Source organism: Macaca mulatta, chromosome 13 (genome assembly GCF_049350105.2).
Source record: "Macaca mulatta isolate MMU2019108-1 chromosome 13, T2T-MMU8v2.0, whole genome shotgun sequence".
Classification (NCBI taxonomy): Eukaryota; Metazoa; Chordata; class Mammalia; order Primates; family Cercopithecidae; genus Macaca; species Macaca mulatta.
In genome coordinates, this window is record NC_133418.1 from 5,850,304 (window position 1) to 5,871,557 (window position 21,254).

At 40.0% G+C, this 21,254-nt stretch overlaps 1 protein-coding gene across 3 annotated transcripts in view; it reads right to left on the reverse strand.

Annotated features, from left to right (window-relative positions):
• The window catches only part of TMEM131 (transmembrane protein 131), a 254,703-nt gene that overhangs the window by 40,006 nt on the left and 193,443 nt on the right, over positions 1-21,254 (reverse strand). For all 3 annotated transcript variants that reach the window (XM_028832201.2, XM_015112922.3, XM_077958821.1), the window contains exons 18-31: positions 19,930-20,034; positions 17,862-17,948; positions 13,737-13,889; positions 13,562-13,637; positions 13,262-13,379; positions 10,856-10,994; positions 10,631-10,740; positions 10,097-10,163; positions 5,694-5,845; positions 5,165-5,307; positions 4,537-4,723; positions 3,179-3,364; positions 1,950-2,108; positions 942-1,540 (exon numbers count right to left, since the gene is read on the reverse strand). In XM_028832201.2, coding sequence (XP_028688034.2) covers positions 942-1,540; positions 1,950-2,108; positions 3,179-3,364; positions 4,537-4,723; positions 5,165-5,307; positions 5,694-5,845; positions 10,097-10,163; positions 10,631-10,740; positions 10,856-10,994; positions 13,262-13,379; positions 13,562-13,637; positions 13,737-13,889; positions 17,862-17,948; positions 19,930-20,034 — 2,281 coding nt within the window. The remainder of the gene's footprint in view (positions 1-941; positions 1,541-1,949; positions 2,109-3,178; positions 3,365-4,536; positions 4,724-5,164; positions 5,308-5,693; positions 5,846-10,096; positions 10,164-10,630; positions 10,741-10,855; positions 10,995-13,261; positions 13,380-13,561; positions 13,638-13,736; positions 13,890-17,861; positions 17,949-19,929; positions 20,035-21,254) is intronic.

Below are 21,254 nucleotides of genomic sequence, written 5' to 3' on the forward strand. Positions count from 1 at the left end.
TGACCTGCCCTGTGGATAGGAACCACGACAGACCCCTGGCCACAGCCAGCAAGGAGCTGGGGCCCTCCATCCAACAGCCCATGAAGAACTGAATCCCGCCATCAACTGCCTGTGTGAACATGGAGGCAGGTCCACCTTCAGCTGAACCTGAAGATGACATCAGCCTTGGCCAACACCTTGACTGCAGTCTTGTGAGGGCCATGGGACCCAGCTAAGCTGTACTCATGTCCCTGACCACAGAAGCTGTGAGACAAGAGCATATGTTCTTTTAAGCACCTGGGTTTTGGGGTAATCTGTTACTCAGAAATAGGTAGGTAACTAATACAGTAAGCAGAACTCTAAAGCAGGGTTGGTAAGCTTTTTTGGTTAAGGGCCCGATAGCAAACATTTTCAGCTTTGTGGGCCATACTGTTTTGGTCACAATTACTTAACTCTGCCATAGAAGCAGGAAAGCTTAGGATATACCAACAAATGAGCATGGTTCTATTCCAATAAAACTTTATTCATAAAACCAGGTGGTGATTTGGTCTGCTAATTTAGTCTGCCAACCCCTGCCCGAAAGTGAAGAAATCCTAATTTGGGGTTAAAAAGCAGCTGATCTCCATTTTACTCCTGTGCTCAAAACTATTTTAACAATGAAAAAAAAAGCTAAATCTATCACAATAACACAATCACAGGCAGCTGAAAAGAAAAACAGTAGATGTCCACGGAATTTCTGATTTTGGTAAACAATCTAAGAAATACAAATATATCTTTTATGACAGATACCTCTAATCGCATTTTGATGGAAAAGTTGAAGTCCAACACTGGAGATAAATCTGAGCCAGAGGAACCTACTACATTAGCTGGTTACCACAACTATAATCTTAACAGCTCCTGAAACATGCACTGGCTTTTCCCTCACACATCATGGATCTCCAGCAGTGGGGGCAGAGGATTACCTTTGCTTTTTGGCAATGGCGATGGAGGCTGCTCTGTAAACACTTCTAGGGCTGGGGAGTCATGGTGGTCGAAGTCTTTGTCCATGGCTTCTATGAGACTGGTGATGTCCGAGTCCTCGGAACTGTGCCTCGTGCTGCTGGCACGTTCTGGGTGGGAAGGGTGTGCGAGGGGGGCGGGAGACAGCCGTTCGGGCTGCGGCTCCTGGGGCTGAGGCACTGGCGGTGGCGGAGGCGGCTGAGGGTGCTGCTCCAGCGGGCTGTGGGCATGGTGCTGGCTGCCGTGCTGGCTCTGCTTTGCCCCTTTGGACTTTCTGCCTGCTGTATGACCTTGAGTCACTGTGTTCGAATCTAAGACAAGGGGGCTTGTTTTGTTAGCAGACTGTGAAGAAGCTGCTTGAGCAGAAGTCCTACTAGAGGTACTTGAACTGTTTTTGGCTCTGACGTTTTCCACGTCAGCTGAGTTTCTATTGCTGTGACTGCTGTGTGGGTGGACCGATGGGCCACACTGCTTATGAGTCCCGGCACTGGGTCGGGATGATGAACCGCCTGCTCCACAGAACCCCCTACTGTGACCGGGGTCACAGCTGAGTGTGTTCAAGCTGAAAAAGGGACCAACTGCAGATCAGTAAATAGCAACCCACAAAATCTAATATTAAAAAAAAACTTACTTCATCAGTACAGCCACCATAAATATAAACCACACTCGGGAAAAAAGAGCAAGAAATAGGGAGAATTTCTACTAGTCTCTAAAATCTGTTCTATCTGAACATTGATAATTTACCGTCAGTGATCTAACTAAAAGTATTTGAACCCTTACCAATATAATAAAAACACAGTATCCAGTACGAGCTCTAAGTCACCCAGAGTTCCATACAGGCTGCTATTAAGTAATCAGAATTAAGATTTTTTTTCTCCTGAGCAAAGATGAAAAGCAACTTATTTTTTCTTGTAATTTTATCAGCCAAATCTATGTACACGAGGGAATTTATTGCCAGCATATGAACATACTTTCCTTCAGATGAAATACCAACGATTCTCCTGAGATCAAATGGCCTTCCCACATCGAAGGGCGGGTTCGAGGCCTCAAAGGATAGCCGCCTTCGAAATGGCTCCCATATTCCTTGAGCTTCCAAATAGGCTGTTCCAATGACCAAAAGAAACAGTGCACTGCAGGGGTAAAAAAATTGGAAAATCAGGATTGTTAGTGAACAAGCAACAAAATTCGATGTTAAAGGCAGAGTTTCTTGGTAAAGTACAAAATGATATAATAGAAAACCAAGTTGTCTGTGACAACTTTTAACAGACAAAACCCACAGTTTTATGGACAAAAGTTTGCACATCAGTTATTCTTTCTTTCTCTTTTTTTTTTTGAGACGAAGTTTCACTCTTATTGCCCCGACTGGAGCTCAATGGGGCGATCTCAGCTCACTGCAACCTCAGCCTCCCAGGTTCAAGCGACTCTCCTGCCTCAGCCTCCCGAGTAGCTGGACTTATAGAGATGCACACCCGGCTAATTTTTTGTATTTTCAGTAGAGACGGGGTTTCGCCATGTTGGCCAGGCTGGTCTTGCACTCCTGACCTCAGGTGATCTGCCCGCCTTGACCTCCCAAAGTGCAGGGAATACAGGTGTAAGCCGCCGTGCCCGGCCTGCTCATCAATTTTTATAGAATGCCACCTTACATGGAGGTTTTATATGGAGGCAATAATTACGTGTATTAGAAGAAATGCCTGGAATCTGATTTTTCTTTTACTAAGAAGAATTTTAGTTTCAACTCTCCAACCTGTTTCCTCTAAAGGATGTGTGATATAAATATGTAAATTAGTTTAGAGGTGAATCTATCTGATTCTTGAAACACAAAGTAATATACTGAGAACAGATGAAGACACTGAGAATTTAAAAAACATTTCTAATCAGTGTCATGTGGCCTAGGTACTATTAAGTATATTATATATATGCCTCAGTCAAGTAACTATCTGAGCATTTTAAAAAGACGTCAAAATGTACTTAAATTTGTGTAACCAATTTCAGAGGTAAAGACGACTGTTTATTATATATGCCACCCAAGAAGGGCTCAGTTTTCACTGTTCCCACCAGTCTGTGAGCCTGATTAAGGCAGAGTTCTATCTTGTTCGCTGGCATATCCTAGAACTCAGAACAGTGGCTGGCACACAGCGGGCACTCGATCAACAGTGTTAAATGTTGAATGAATATGAACCTTGAAACAAGACACAAGTACCTCATTATTCCTGAGATGATGATATACAGAGCCAGTTCCCAGTTGGGTCTGGGTAGGGCTTCTGCACAGGTTGCTAACATATGGTAAGGAAGGGATGCGTTCAATATAAACACAAACTCAGAGCCACTGGTTGTTATAAACTTCAGTTCCCGGATAACTCTAGAAGCTGTAAAATCAGGAGTAAACCTAAAACACAATGATGGTAGTAAGGCTAAGTTTTAAAAATATCTCACAAGCAGTCTACATATAATACCAGTCCCATAAGCCTTTGAAATATAACAGAATTTGAGTTTGACGCTTTTACTCAACTTCCTCATTTTAGGACAAAAAAAGTATTATCCCATGGTCAATAATAGGAACAACCGTATTCTGTGAATAATCAGAGAATTTACACTAAAAAATAACAATAATCAGTTTCCTGTAACTATTAATTTAGAAAATGGTCCTGAGCTTTGTGTCTTTCTCTCCTTCTTTCTTCTTTATCTAAATCCATGCTCTTCTCCCAGGCTACAGTCCCAATAATGTCTTTTTTAAAAAAACAAACCGTCAGGGGCCTAGTGATTTTTCCATCATCTCCTGCAGTATGGATTACTGCTGCAATTATTTTATTTTTATTTTTTGCTAATTGTATGCACCTTGAGGAAAGGTGTCTTATTCCTCATTGCGTCTTTAGGTGTCACACATTATGCCTTTTATACAATAATGTAGCTACTTATTAAGTAAATATCCATCAAAGATCACAAAATTAAATATTCAATTAAGGGACAGAAGTTGCATTTTGTTGCATAAACTTTATAACAAAACAAGTTATTAATTGTTCAAATATGCTGCAGCTATTACTGAGATAGGCATTAAAACTGTCTTTAACCAAAATATTACATATCTTCATACTGCAAAACATGAAAAAATTGTACACGTATGAAACAAATCTCTGTTGCTGAGGGACTGTGAATTTACACCAACATCTTTTGCTTTAACATAACCCTGAAAATAATTTTGAAATGGATTTCTAAGATTATCTGATCCACTTCAGAGATAAAAGTTTTACAACTCTGAAAACTGAGATATGAAGAAATGCCTCAACCAAAGATTAAGTGAAAACAAATTTACAACTTTGAAAACTGAGATATGAAGAAATGCCTCAACCAAAGATTAAGTGAAAACAAATTTATAACTTTGAAAACTGAGATAATGAAGAAATACCTTAGCCAAAGATTAAGTGGAAAAAAAAAAAATCAAACGAATACATTTGTGGATAAAGACTTTTGGTAAACATGAAAACATATCTTTGCATAGAGTTTGAGCAACTCTAGTATAGAAAGTCAGTGATTCATTATACCTGAAAATAAAATACTTACAATATGATTATATCTCTAGAGGCATTGGCACTTAGGGCAAACTCCTGACAATTAACCACTTTAAAGCCATATCCTTCGCAGGAGTATCCACTGATTTCAATGGTTTCTATGTGAATTTGAAGTTGTCCTGTATTCTCTACCTTAAATGTTCTTTTCAATGTGAAATTTGGTTCTCTTAGTTTTAAACCTAAAGGATAAAAAATCGGGAATAAGACTAAATCTTGCCATTATGTGTTCCCAGTCCAAACGATAAGCACACTATTCATGAATTACTATGTGTCACAGGTTATAAACCATCCCTGCACGTCAGAGAGATCAGCTGTTCCTCAGATTTCATCATGCGGTAATCTACTCTGACACATCATTTTAGATAGCAAAGGTTTATTATACTTTACGTTTCACACTGAGAGTAAATCAGCTAAGGTATGCAATGAGTGCAAATACTTTAAATCTCTTATGATCCAAATCAAACAACTCTAAACATAAGACATAGAATTTCCTTAACATCTTAAGCATTCATAACTAATATACACGTGTGCACATATAGAAATAATGTTGTTTTTGAAATTATTTACTGTTGAAAGCAAATTCTGAAATTAGCGTCCTTGGAACTGTTAGGAAGACTTACTATCTGTACAATCTTTTAACAAGGCTTCCGTGATTTTAAAGCGTAAGGAACTTCCTGGACCTGGAAGCTTGCCTGCCACCCTCAAGTTCTCAGTTGTTCCTTGTCCTTGGACCATCACAGCATCCATCACAGTCAGGTTATTTCTATGCAAGAACAAGAATTACAGATTTTCTTCTCACTAAATTTGCACAATCTTTTGATTTGCAATTTCTACTGTTATTTTACAGAGCACCACATAGAAATTAAATTTAATGGTGAGAATTTATACTTTAAGAATTCAAAAATACACAGAGAAGAGCAAGAGTTTTTATTTTTAAGAGACACACATCACAGTAAGACACTATTCATGGTTTTGAACTATGCATTTGATAACAAAGGTATGTTTCATCAGGCATGGAGTATGTGTGCATGTTTTGGACAAAGTGAATTTAAACTATTTCGTAAGTTAGACATGCAAATTCATCTTAAAACAAGTAAGGCCTTCTAAGTGAGTAGTAAAAATGAACCCACACTGTGTCACAGAACCTACCTGACGATGATAAGTGAAGAAACAGTTCTGTTGTGAACTGGCGTAAACTTTACTTTGACAGATTTCTTTTCTCCGGGTTTTAAAATTAGGTTTAAAATTAAATGTCGAGAGACGCCCTCCATAAATCCCGTTGAACTCTGCAGTGGATGAGCCTGGAATCATTGGGTAAACAAAGAGGAGTCATGAAGATATTCTCTGGAAGAAGTTTCTTCCTTTACACCCCATCTGCAGCCCAGCAGAGGTTCTCAAACTGATCAAATGCGTCAACAACTTTATCTGTCATGTTTAGATGCGGGTTAGCTGGAAAGCAGTGCAGAGGAACCAACGATGAGATGCATATTCTGCATTAAGTCCAAAAAGGGACTTTGCTCCCCAGGTCACCAAACAAAGTCCTCAATGTTTGCACAAGGCATTTGTTTTTGGATACATATCTCTTTTGTTTTTAACCTTCTAAAAGTTTGAAATATTACACACACAGAAAAGGACAGAAACCTAAGATGATCACCTAGACACATTAGCACAAAGCAAACACTTGTGGAACCAATGCCAGCACCCCAGGCCTCCTGATGCTTCCTGCCACTGCTCCCTTCTAAAGGGGACCAAGGCCAACACCTCAGGCCTCCTGCCACCGCCACGCCACTCCTCCCCTCTGAAGGGGACCAGCTGAAGGGTCTTCAGGCTGCACCGTACGTTTACATGTAAAAAGATTTCCAACTCCTATAAGTTTCTCCTTGAATCTTATTTTGAAGGTTACACATGATTACTGTTTCATAAACACCCGATGATTTAAAGTTTAAAGCATAGCTTAGTTTAATATTCAAAATACGACTTTTTGACAGCCAGTTATAGTTAAGGTTAAGAAAATTTGCTTGTCTATTTACAAAAACAGTCACAGGTCACATATAAGGATATACTGTTCTGGTTTTTAAGCAACATTAAGTGTAAACTTTTTTGAGGGAAGGGTTGTCAACACTTGGCTATAAACATCCACCAGTTCTTCACGGCTTCCGCTAACATGGAAGGAGGGTGAATTCTGTATTGTTTTCTACTCCCCCGGCATAGCTCGGTGTGTGTTTCACACATACAGATCTAGCTACCTGCTTCAGCATGAGTCCACAAACATTAACTTACAGTCAACAGACTTTATGAAGCACACTACTTTTAATTCTTGCTTCTGAGGCAAATATGGTTGTCTCTGTACACGCCAGAGATTGTTTCCAGGATCCCAGGCATAACCAAATCTGCGCATTTTCAAGTCGCAGTTGGCCACTGTGGAATGTGCCTATACAAAAAGTAGGGCTCTCCATATATGCAGTTTTGCATCCTGAGAACTGTATTTTCCATCTGCGCTTGACTGAAAAAAAGTATGCATGAACCAGCACAATCCAAGTCTGTATTGTTCAAGTGTTAACTGCTATTTTTTTCCTTTCTGTCCAAGTCCACTGAGACAAGGGAATATTTCAGCTGCTTCAAGATGGTTGGTAAGTTCCCTTTTAAATAAACTACTCTGAGTAACTGATGGACACAATGATGTACTATACATATATTCCCAGCAAACAGTAGCTAATTTAAACTCTCACGATTTGGGGAAAACTTTAAGATGTTGCGATGCCTCCCGTACACCATTCAGGACCTTAGTAATTTCACGGTGGAGGTTCTCCAAAAGTGACCTTGGACCCCAGGGATCTCAGGGATCCTGTCAGAGTGTCCACCACAATGTCAAACTATTTCCATGATGATACCGATAGATGTTGTCTTTTTCACTATGTTGGCATCTGCACTGACAGTCAGCAAAAGCTACGGAGGGTAAAACTGCTGACCCCTTAGCACGCATCAAGGCAGTGGTATCAAACTTCCCTAGCAGCCACTGTGTTCTTCAGTGTCATGCATTTGTAGTTAAAAAAAAAAAAAAGTCCTTGGTGATGCCGTAAAAACTTCAACCCTGGAGCACGTCTTTAAAGTTCTGTGGGATACAATGGGAAGTATGTAAAAAGTATTTCTGCAGCTACCATGTTGTTTTGCAAAGCTGTCTGAGATGGAAGCTGAACTAGTGAACTAGCTGCTTTTCTCATGGAACACCGTTTATGTCTGAAAGAATGACTGACAGCCAATGGTCATTCAGGCTTGGGTATCTGGCAGAGATTTTCATAGAAATAAGTAAGCCTATTGAAGTATTTGTTTCCAATAAAATTCAAGCTTTCCAGCAAAATTGAGGATTTTGGATAATTTGTATTCACCCTTGTGAGCCTGACAGCTTCCCAATACTTCAAGAGTTTCCTGATGAGCCTGGTGGTGAGTGAGTATGATTCATTTGTGGATAGTGCATAGTGAATTGTGGCAACATTTGTAAGGTCTGCATGTCTCTGTGCACCAGTGTTTTCCAAATGACTGATGTACAGTGTTATAAATAAAAAGGCAGCTAAAATACTCCTTCTTTAATTACATGTCTGTAGCAGGTTAGATTTTCATTACATACTTCAATTAAAACAATGTATCAAGAGAGACTGAATGTAGAGGCAGATATGAAAATCCACCTGTCCATTAAGTCGGGGAGACAGCCATTAAAGAGAGTTGTAAAAATTTAAAACAATCCATTCTCCTTGCTAAATGATTTTTTAAAATACAGGTAGTTTTCATTTTTGATGTTACCTATGTTGAATGGAATAGGTTTTTTATTATTATTTTAAACAAATTAAATCACTCTTTTAAAGATCTCCCGCGCCCAGCCTCAGTTTCAGTTTCTAATATGGCAAAACACTGATGGATGTAAACCATATAAACGAGAAACCTCTCTGGGGTCCTTAATAATTTTAAGACTGCAAGGGAGTCCTGAGACCAGGTATCTTGAGAACCACATTCTGCAGCACTGTAGAGATGCCTGAGATAGAATTTACTCTAAGCTCATTCTAGGACCTCCTCCTGAATTTCTTATTTAGAATAAATTTCTGATGTCTAGAGTACTCTTATGTATTTTCCTATCTCTCACAGTGCTTAGTTCAGTATTCTACATCTTGTAAATATGGCTTGTAGTTAATAAAATAAAAAAGTTAAATATTAGCTCACTTAATACTTACGTGAAATTTCCCCCTATTATAAAAGCAGAGTGGGCCGGGCACGGTGGCTCACGCCTGTAATCTTAGTGCTTTGGGAAGCCCAAGGCAGGCGGATCACCTGAGGTCAGGAGTTCGAGACCAGCCTGGCCACCATGGTGAAACCTCGGCTCTACTAAAAAATACCAGTAAAAAAAAAATTAGCCATGTGTGGTGGAGACAAAAAAAGAAAAAAAAAGAAAAGAAAAAGAAAAAAGAAAAGCAGAGTGAAAGGAAGTTCCGGTTACTGAGCCTTCTAGGTAACTTCCAGTAATATTTGTTACTTTGGCATTTTACAGATGGGAAAAAGCAAAGCACAAAAGGATTCCTAGAGAGGGGCATGAGGCTGGGATACAAGACTGTCTAAACTTCAGTCTAGTGTCCAGCCATTATTCGACAGAAAAAAATACAACTTTGAATATTACTTTCTTATGTAAGCTTGCCTTAAAGACAGAGTTACAAAAACTATTCTAATAAGGACTGGGCTAATATATGCTTTACAGATAAAAACATGGAGCTATGGGAAAGAATACAGTATTTCAAGAACTACGAGGGATCTGGTTTGAAAAGGCTCACAGCAATTCCTGGTCGGCAATGACCACATGATACAATGGTAAGGGCAAAGCTTCTGGAATCAGAGAACCAGATGTGAACTTGGCCCTAGGCAGAAAGAAGGGCATAGTGGCCAAAAGGCTTGGACCATTTTGCAGGGAGCCCTAGCTCCAAGTGCTAAGTTCCTAACACACACCCTTAGGTCTTATTTAATAGTGAGTGGTGAGTGGTTGCTCCACCTGGCCTGAATGATAGAAAATAGTTTGGTTCCTAGAACAAACCAGTTTATGTATATGTTTATAAATAGAAGATTATCCATTGAGTGAAAATCATGCATATCACCCTGCTAAATACGAACACAGTCAGCCGTGGGTTTACCATTCATGGATGGCTTACAATTTAATTACAAAGTATCCAGAAAGAAAATTTAAATCACTGAGCTCAATAAAAGTTAATTATGTATTAACATTTACCTCATCTATATATTCTCAGAATTTCTGTTATTATTATTACAAACCTTCATGGGCTTAACGTTTAATGCCCACAAATATGAACCTTCTACTCAATGTGCCTCACCTTGATCTAAATCCCACCTACTCTTCCTGATTTATTTGCCTCTAAAATAATTACTGGACTGCTCTGACTTCTTCAGTAACTTACCCTTCAGCCAAATTTACGAGTAGCCAATAATTTTCTTTCATATTTATATTGATCATATTATAGAATAATTTCCCTGGAATATTATGAAGTTTGAATACTTACACTGTTTCTGAAGACTTGAAATTCTAGTGTTCTCAAATCTATCTTTGCCACCTTACTCAAGTTAAACCTAAAACAAAAAATGTACACATATTTATTCATAAGCAACATCATGGTTAAGGGGGTGATGGAGTGATTATCAGGTGTGTGCTTTATTTTCAAATTATTGTCTGGCAGGTTTTGAGATCAGTATGACCAGATTTATAGCCTTAAGAAAATTAAAGGCCACAACTTGTAAATTAATATTTTGTTCACTTTTTAAAACTAGAATATTTGAAAGGTTTCATCTGCTTTCTCTTTACACATTTTTAGAAGGGAGTTCCACATTACTTTTTCTTGCCTTATATTGAAAGTTTTTCTGGATGCTTCACACAGTATCAACCTAAACCTCCCTAAAACCTTCTCTCAACCGTAGAGATCCAGAACTTCTCTAAGTCAAATCTGTCACTGTATGAGCTGCAATAAGGCTTTTTAAGTGAATACAATACTGATTCAATACTACACAGAAACACCGTGATGATCCAAAACAATACCTACCTGGACACTAGCTTATCCACGAACACGGAGGGGCTGGAATATAAAGCCAGAGGAATAAACTGAACATAGACAGGAACATCTGCAGGATTTTCTAAAGTAATCTCTTCTTCCTTAAACAAGAGAAATGAAGTATTAAATGAAAGATTTCTATAGTGAAAGCTAAGAGTAAATACTTTATAACCCTAGTACATATTTCCAAAAACCAACGTCACTTTGAATACTTACTGAGGAGCAGTTTGTATTAGTAAGTGGAAATTTCAAGTGCCGGGGTGAGCTAAGTATGGAAGGCCAGGAGAGCTCGGCAGTGATTTTTGATATTATATTTTTTTGAAGGTCTGTATTTACTTCAAATATAGCACTCAATCTAGAAAAACAATTTGTAAGTCACTGTATCAAAATGAAATATTTGAGTCTTCTGAACATAAGAAATTCAATTAGGCTTATGTACTTGAGAAATTTTTTGCTGGCCCTGAAAAAACACATTTACTCATTCTAATATTTTACTATGCTTGTAATGCTATTTGATGTCTCTATATTGGCACAAAGAGTTGCCAAAATATCTGTCACAGATCCTCTGTTTCTGTACTGAATATGGAAAGGATGATAAATCTTAGGCAGAGTACCAATGACATGAATGTAATCCTGTAAGTTTAGAAAAAACTTTCCAAGTATAAATTCAGTAAGAAAAGCTGGCCTATAGCAGATAACCTATTTAGAAAAGGCAGGCATATAGAGATAACACATGATGTTACGCAGATCCTAAAGGATCTTACGTGCCTAGGGGAAAGATCCAGACATCTACAAGCAGGGTGCTAAAAACGTGTTCAGTAGAACTAATGAGAAGGCAGTGCATTGCTTGGCATATGGCTTTTACCCCCCTTGATATAAAAACAAAACAGAGTCCTCACACTCAATGAAGACATCAGTTGACGACAGAGGTAAAACCTATGAGGGTTTTGTGCAGATACACGTAAAGTTTTCAGCAATATTTGAGACCTCATCTGAGTATATCCCGACTCAGAAGTGTGTATAAGCCAGTTGCTTAGAACTCAGAACACATTCCCAAAGACACAATATTATAAATGGAGCTGAGATCCCTGGGACTAAACGCTGAAGCATATTTTAACCCCTAATTCTATGGCTGCAGTGTTACGATACTCTAATACTGGTAAGAGTACAGGTTTATAAGACTAGCAGCAGAAATCCTCTGTAACACACACATAACAAAGTAACACAAAGGCGGGATCAGGGAGAATATCACGTCCACTGTGCACTCAGGATAGACAGGGAGCCCGGGGTCTTAGCAATGGGGTGCTGGGGACAGAGAGGGGAGGGCAGGCTTTTTGTGGGTAGGAGGTGAAGGGGTTCCTTAGCAGCTGAGTCTAGGGCAGTATTGTAAGTTATTTGGTCATAATTGGACAGTAACATTTGGGACTTGCTTGTCCTTTATAACGTCCACTGTGGAAACACAGGGCACAAAGGAGAGTTTTCATTAGTGTTCTCTTAGCAAGTCCATTAGAGGAAGTGTCTTTTTTATTCATTTTAACCATCTTTTTAAAGTAAACATTCAACTTTCTTTTGCCTTAAGAAAACTTTTCATAGCAGACAGTTCAGATAAACAAATCCTTCAATTATTAATGGTTTGAGAATTTACAGTACTCTTTAATGGGAATACCTTGATACTAACAAATGTATTTCAAACTTGCAGCTTGAGAAGAGCAGTTTCCATCAGTTGCCATACTATCATTATTCTAGTCAAATTCTTTTCTGAAGTACATGAAAAGATCAGATTTCTATACTACCAAATCAATACATTTTTTGTTTTTGAATCCAGGTGCAGTACTGATTTGTCATTAGATGCACATTTCCTGCCTAACAAAGAAACGCTGTGGAGCCTGTCTGAACGGAGCCCTGTGTGCTCCCAAACGGCTCGGCACTTAGAAATGAAGGAGGTGGGCTGGGCACAGTGGGTCACACCTGTAATCCCAGCACTTTGGGAGGCTGAGGTGGGTGGATCACAAGGTCAAGAGATCGAGACCATCCTGGCCAACATGGTGAAACCCCATCTCTACTAAAAATACAAAAATTAGCTGGGCATGGTGGTGCGTGCCTGTAGTCCCAGCTACTCGGGAGGCTGAGGCAGGAGAATCACGCCACTGCACTCCAGTTTCATGACAGAGTGAGTTTCTGTCTCAAAAAAAAAAGGAAGGAGGTATTCTTTTCACAATAAGCAAACACTCTGGTCTTGTACCAAGTGTCTAGGTGGGGGTAAACCTAGAAAATGTTGTCCTTGCCTTTAACAGAGGTCAGTGGTAAGTAAAAACTTTCTTTCCTATGCAAATGGATGAGTCTAAGGTGAATACTGTCGTCATCCTACATAAAGACAACTTCAAATATTTTCTTGGAGTGTAAGAAGTATCTAAAGCACCACAGAAAAGAGAAAAATGACAGTATGTGTATTTCTAAGCAACATACAGTTAAAACGGCAATTTAAGATGCCTCACTAATAACTCTCTGAAAATCAGGCATTCTTTCTTAGCTATAAAGCAAAATAATTTAATATAAGAATAAAACTTAGAAAGCATTGTTTCAAGCTTATAAAGATGGCTAAAATAAACATAAACCACTCACCTATGACCTGAATTTTCCTTTATTCCTGTCCATCCCTTGAACAGGCTTTGATGCAAATCCCAGTCAGCATCCCACATATCTTCCTGCATGGCTACACCAGGCTGCACTTTGGGTTCAGCTAAAACAAGGAAATATACGTTATGACATACTTAACCTGCATCTATACCCACTTGCCAATTTTCCTTTGAATAATTCCTATAGTAACAAAAGACAGCAATGTACTTTAAAAGTGGCAGCCTCTTACTAAAAGAGTACTTTGGGGGAAGTGAAGACACGAGAGAGAACAGCAAGGTCACTTACATTTGGATAGAAAAGGCAGGCCAACATAGCAGTGATCCCCACACTGCAGTCCAGGATCAAAATAAATGTTTGCGATCTATAAAGAGGCACAGGAGAACCATGAGTCCCGAATCCACAGGAGGCCACAAAACAAAACGTTACCGATGGGAATTCTCAAATATAAACATCTTCAAACCTTTGACTTTTTTCCTGGCTCCAAGTCTTCCTTATTCCCCCGCAATCGTTTATAGTAAAATCGCACATCTTCTGACAAAGATCGTATTTGCTGTATTTTTACCTTCTGTGAGAAGGAATTCATAATATTTAAACTTTGATGAACTATTTTCCCCTGAAGGAAGAAAGAAAAAAAACAAACTCATTTGTATATGGTTAAATTTTCTTAAGATCACAAGCTTCAGAGCAGACAAGCAGACTTCTAGGAAACCAAAGCCCAAAAGACATTTTAGAATGTTCATCAGTTGATAATCTCTAGATTGTAATCAAGAGCCAGAAAACGTCACAAAAAAGAAAGTCTTTTTTCTTGCTATGGCATGTTACAGAAAAATCAGGAGGACAAATTTTTGCCATCTTGTGACAACTGCTTGACGTAACATTCACACTTTCACGTCAAGATATTAAGGATGCCAACAAAGGTACAAACAGAGATAGCTTTAAATAAAGGGAACGGTCACTTTCAGTTTGGTAAGCAAGGTTTCTTTATATCCAGGCAAGAATGCCCTGAAATAACTGAATTCTAAACTCTAAAGCCAAATGGGAAAAAAAATCACATTTTTTTTTAAAAGAAAGTCTTTTCATTAGGAAAAATATATGTCATTTGTGTCAAAGAGAAATTAGACATCTTTTAAAATTATGGGTTGTCAAGTATCTTATTAAAACAGCACACAGGCTGGGCGCAGTGGCTCATGCCTGTAATCCCAGCACTTTGAGAGGCTGAGGTGGGTGGATCACTTGAGGCCAGGAGTTCGAGACCAGCCAGACCAACATGGTGATACCCTGTCCCTGCTAAAAATACACACAAAAAATTAGCAGGCATGGTGGCACACACCTGTAGTCCCAGCTACTGGGGAGGCTGAGGCAGGAGAATCACTTGAACTCGGGAAGTGGAGGCTGCAGTGAGCCAAGATTGTATCACTGCACTCCAGCCTGGGTGACAGAGTGAGACTACATCTCAAAAACAAACAAAAAAATCCCAGCACATAGATGAAACTGTTAAATAACCAGCGATTGCTCTTACCAGTCACAAGCTTCTCTCTGTGACAGAGTACCAAATTTTAAATTAAAAAATTAAATAATTTATGTAATACTCCAGAAGAATTATATTACAATCTTTCTTTTGGCTAAATACAAAATTTTATCTTTTTGTAGATTCCTATTCATCTGAAGAGGTCTCTAAAATGATTAAACCCACTTTTTAAATATGTGGAATAAACAATACAGAGGTGAAGAGCGCGCACAGGAAAAAGGGCAGAATGACCATGAGGCCGAGGCCAGCGATCCTCATTCACAGCCCAGTGAGGCTAAAACACCCGGCAGCCAGCAGAGGGCAGGCGTGCAGCTGCGATGCGGACGGGACCCTCGGGCAGACGCTGCACTTGGCATACTTGGAATAACTACTTCCCTTGTGCCTTGTCTCTCAGGCGTGTGGGGGATCAAAAGAGCGCACAGATATAAACGCTGCTCTCACAATTCTACTCAAATATTAAGCTATGAGTTATGTGAAATGTTTATTCTGAGGTATTGTTTCCAGTCAGCTCTAGTATTCTCCATCTGATAGAGATCTATGATAGGATTTGGTAATACAGAGGTAATTTAGAATTCCAAGCAAGTACCTGGTCCTGCAAGCCACCTAGAGATATCGGAAAGCTTAATCTGAAGCAGTTCAAAACCAACCCCCCCAAATCTCACGCTGAAATGTGCTCCCCAGTGTTGGAGGTGGGGCCCTATGGAAGATGTTTGGGGCATGGGGGTGGATCCCTCATGAATGGCTTGGTGTGTTCTGACCCTGTGGTAATGAGTTAGCCATTAGTTCACACAACTACTGGTTGTTAAAAAAGAGCCCGGCACCTCCCTCTCCTCTCTCTCGCCATGTGATCTTTGCACATGCCAGCTCCTCTTTGCCTTCCAATATGAGTGGAAGCAGCCCGAGGCCCTCACCAATGCAGATGCTGGGGCCATGCTTCCTGTATAGCCTCCAGAACCGTGAGCCAAATACACCTCTTTCTAAAAAGTAAATCACCCAGCCTCAGGTATTCCTTTATAGCAACACAAATGGATCAAGACCAACATCTTGCTTTTATACACATGCTTTCTCATTTATTCCACTCGTGGGGCTTTTCACTGGGTCATCCGCTGTCTTCTGAACTGAACTTTTCCCTGCCAGAGTTTACGCAGAGATTAAGGACGTCACCGATTGAGAAAGTAATGGAAGGAAGAAACATGGCTCTTCTGGATAAATACCGAAGTCAAGAGTTTAGTAGAGTAAGTACAAAGTGGAATGACAGGAAGATGAGGATTTAATTAAGACCCAAACTTAAATGTGATGAAACTAGTAATTCAAAATTTATATTTTTAAGGAGCTAAATGAATTTAGGTTTTACTGTACAGGTTGAGTATCCCTTATTTAAAATGCTTGGGGCCAGATGTATTTTAGATTTCTTTCTCTTTTTTTTTTTTTGGATTTTGGAATATTTACATATATATAATGAGGTATCTTGGAGACAAGTCTAAACATGAAATTCATTTATGTTTCATATACATTCATACGCACAGCATGAAGGTAATTTTATACAACATTTAAAATAATTTTGTGCATGAAGCAAAGTTTTGACTGAAACCTGTTACAAGAAGTCAGGTGTAGAGTTTTCCACTTGTGGTCTCAAAATGTTTCAGATTTGGAAACATTTTGGATTTCAGATATTTGAGTTAGGGATGCTAAACTTGCATATGACATTAAGATTTTGCAGTGTCTTGTTTCTCTTAACCCACTATTGTCTCCCACCACTAGGATCTGAGACACTTTCACATTTTCCCTGGTATTCCTGAATGGACTGCACCATCTTCTTGCAAAAGGCAGCATCTTCTCCTGGTTTTCCCATTTGTTTTTTCCTTGTTCTCCAGGCTCAAACTCTAAGCCATATTCCTGCCTCCTCCATCCACCCTCTTTCCCCATACTTGTTTCAGTCTGTATGGCCGCTTTAGGATATAAGCACAGTTCAAATGATTCACCTGCAATGTCTCTGGCCTATGTTCCCTCTCCATCATTTGTTCCTTCATCTATACATTATGCACTAAGTGCCTGCTATTGGGAAGAAATGATCTCTCATCAATTTCCTAGAGGATCTCAGACTCTCACTGGGGAGGCCAGCTTATAAGGAAATATTTATAGCACAATACGAGGCTTGCAACAAGAGGTGTAATTTCAGAGTATTCTAGGATCACACATGAAACAACCAGTATTGTCTGGAGGAGTCAAGAAATCTTCAGGGAGGAGATGACAATGGAATTGAATCTTGAAAGACATGGAGTTCTTTGAAGGGAGGAGAGGAGAAAGGGCATTCGAGGCAGAGAAACAATAAAGGCTTGGAGGTATGAAGGGACCTTACTGTCTCTGCCACAGCCACAGGCTCAAACCTCCCCTTGGCACTTTTCCCCTGGACTCCGGCCAGTCTGTGGGTTGGCCTCCAGGCACTCTATTGTTACTTTCATCGGTGTCCTCTACCTCTTTCTGCAGAGAGCCAGTCTTTAAAGCTCAGCTCTGATGATGTCAAGCCTCTACTCAAAAACTTCATATTCCCATGAACTTAAGTGCATTTAAGTTTTTTCCCAACATACCATTCCATTTTCCCTCTTAAAACTTTTCTCCATTCTTGCCAAACTGGACAACTCACTACTGCCTGAACCCATTTCAGACTTTACTGCCTCTGCATCCCTGTTGAGCTTGCGCCCTGGCCCTGGATTCACATCTCCGCCACCCCTTCTCCATCTCTGTCGGAAGAAATTCGAAGCTGGCTCCCACGGCCCCTGCATCAGCGAGATGTGTGTTTCCCTCACAGCACTTTATTTTGACTCCTCTTAGGGCAACTTCTGCTCTGAATTGTGGGTCCAATTTCCGTTCTAGATAGAAAACTTTTTGAGGAAAAGGACTGTATCTCTTTATATCTTCTAAAGAACCTGGTATAATGTCTTTAAGATAAATGACTAATAAAGAATAACTGACTTCACTGTAAGATTCCAGGAACACAGAGCCAAGGGCAAAGGCAAAAAACGAGCAATAGAAAAATGTGTGTACGAATGGTCTTACTGGAAAGGAAGGTGGAAGAACCATGTGCTTAGGGAAGCAGGTCAGTGAGCCTACAGCAATCACAGCCTTCACAGGGATTGTCAGGATCTGTGGAGTCATGAAGATGATGATAAGTAAGTATTTAAGACTTAGCCTGATCTTGATAACTACTGCATTATATTTTGGGGTTATCCTAATTTTGGGACTAATATTGACAATAACCAGTTCCAAACCAATATTAAAATCACCCATAGATACTGTTTAATCTGTGCAATGTATTCCATAAAAAGTAACCAAACATTTGCACGGGTTTCTCAGCGATTTACTGAAAACATGTAAAAAAGACCAAAAAATGGGGAAGCAATGAAGACAGGTTTTTTAAAATACAAATATTTTTATATTTCAAAATACAAATAATCTATAATTATTTTAAAAAAGAAAGTCAAACTGTATTCCTAAAACAATGTATGTAAAATCCAGCATATCTAGAGTTATATAGCTTTCTAGTTTTTTGATATAGAAATAGACATCAACCTTATTTTTAAAAATGCACTGAACATTCTAGAGTTAGAATCCCATCCCATACTGTTAGTAACTCTCAAAGCTACTTCTCTAGGGTATTTTTCTTAATTCTTATTTTCACCCATATTAACAAAATTTATCTGAATTCTGAAATGTACTTATTTCCGTCATGAGTGATAACCATGAATTCCTCACCTGACTTACTCTCAACAAATCATTTATTATTATTATTATTATTATTTTTGAGACGGAGTCTCGCTCTGTTGCCCAGGCTGGAGTGCAGTGGCCGGATCTCAGCTCACTGCAAGCTCCGCCTCCCGGGTTTACGCCATTCTCCTACCTCAGCCTCCCGAGTTAGCTGGGACTACAGGCGCCGCCGCCACCTCACCCGGCTAGTTTTTTTGTATTTTTTAGTAGAGACGGGGTTTCACCGTATTAGCCAGGATAGTCTCGATCTCCTGACCTCGTGATCCACCCGCCTCGGCCTCCCAAAGTGCTGGGATTACAGGCTTGAGCCACCGTGCCCGGCCAAATCATTTATTATTAAATGGCCAATTCTGTTTATTTTATAATTACATTTTTTTTTCACGTGGGAGTTGTGCACACTGAAAACACCTATGAGAGCAAAGGTGGCAACTTGCTGAATTTAGCAGTGCTTGACTTTCCTAAGAGCTTTTAAATATAAAATTAAAAACATTTAGGTTTGGCAGAAATATATCCATTCAAAATCTTACTGAATGCAAAATAAGCTCCACAGAGAATATTTTAATTAAAAGCTTAGTAACCTTTAGTCCCTTGACTTTGAATGACTCATGAAAATATAAACGTGAGCACTCAGATTAAGACATGATCTCCTGATTTTATCCTCCTTTTCAGAAATGTTAGACCCTGACTGCTCTTTATGATTGTAGGAACAATCAGAGATATCTAACTCAGGACCTCAGTCGGGGTCTGTGTAATGATATAACCATCTGTTTAAGCAGGTTTCTAACAAAGCAATTCTAAACGTGCTAAAGGCATTTTTCTGAAGTTGCTTTTTTAGGTTAGGAAGGTTGGGTTTTATCATAAAACTACGAGCCTAGCCGGGCACAGTGGCTCATGCCTGTAATCCCAGCACTTTGGGAGGCTGAGACGGGCAGATCATCACAAGGTCAGGAGATCGAGACCATCCTGGCTAACACGGTGAAACCCCGTCTCTACTAAAAATACAAAAAAATTAGCCGGACGCGGTGGCAGGCACCTGTAGTCCCAGCTACTCGGGAGGCTGAGGCAGGAGAATGGCGCGAACCTGGGAGGCGGAGCTTGCAGTGAGCTGAGATCCGGCCACTGCACTCCTGCCTGAGCGACAGAGCGAGACTCCATCTCTGGGGAAACAAAACAAAACAAAACAAAGAACTACAAGCCTATAAACACCAATCTTCTATAAGCTATTCTAGAAAGCTCAGTTTTTAAGATAGGAAACTGGTAAACTGTAACTTTATAAGTAAACTTAATTCTTTGTTTTCATACAGACAAGAAAGGACTTATTCAGAAAAACCCCACTGCCACGAATCCCCAAAGTCCTTACCTCATAGTCTGTTGTGATCTGGATGGCTCCATCATGAATCCCCTCTAATTTTTTTGCAGTAAGTTTGACTCTGAAGACTGCAAAATAGCCTGAAGCTAACGTTACCTGTAGATGGTAGAAATGGTATCATTCATTAGCCTTGTTAGTTGAAGCTTCCTATTAAAATGGAAATGAAGGGCCTAGTGATAAAATGACTTACAAATCCTAACATATACCAGCATGACACTGAATTACTATATCACTGTGTACAAATCTCTCAAAATAACATCCTTTGACAGTTCTCTACGACCCCTGTTCCATGGGCCAGTGAAAAAGCTGGTTCCTGAAGGAGGGAGGGGTGTGGAACTCTTGCTAATAAAGCTCCTCACTCTTCACCCGTGGACCTGTACGGCCAAAGAGGCTGGAGCAGGGTGACACGGCCTTCCCCCAACCTTTCAGGCACACTGGAGCCACAAGTGTATACACAGGTGGCTCTGCTTCAAGCTGTGGCTGTCACTCTGTAATGTTAATATTCGTATCTTCAGGGCAGCTGAGGTCGGATATAACAAAACACCAGACCTATGGCATTCCACGGAAACGTGTTTGGCAGCACTCTCTGTGTGTAAGGACATTTGCTTTTCCTTTTGTAAAACTGCCCCAAGAAGTTCTATTCTAACCTGCAGATGAGATATCCGGTGCTCCTTCTCACAGAAGGTGATTCTCATCCTTTTCCCAGCAAGTATAAACTCCAAGTTCCCCTTTCAGTACTGGTGAGTGCTGAAACTAATGTATTTGTTTTCTATCGTTCAGTGCTCTCTTACAACCAACTGTAACATGCTTATTAGACAGGTAACAATATGTGGGCAGACTCGCAGTGATCAAACAATGTCTGCCTCACTGATACTGAGGCAGTATCTGGACAGACGTATTATTGTGTAATTGAAAATACTGGCCGGGTGCGGTGGCTCAAGCCTGTAATCCCAGCACTTTGGGAGGCCGAGATGGGCGGATCACGAGGTCAGGAGATCGAGACCATCCTGGCTAACACGGTGAAACCCCGTCTCTACTAAAAATACAAAAAATAGCCCGGCAAGGTGGCAGCGCCTGTAGTCCCAGCTACTCGGGAGGCTGAGGCCGGAGAATGGCGTGAACCCGGGAGGCGGAGCTTGCAGTGAGCTGAGATCCGGCCACTGCACTCCAGCCTGGGCTACAGAGCGAGACTCCGTCTCAAAAAAAAAAAAGAAAATATTTTCTACCAATGTTCAAGGCCATCTCTTTTTCCCAGTAAACTCGATGAACACAAGGTTAGTTTAGTATCCATGGGAATTTCTCCTGTAATGACACTT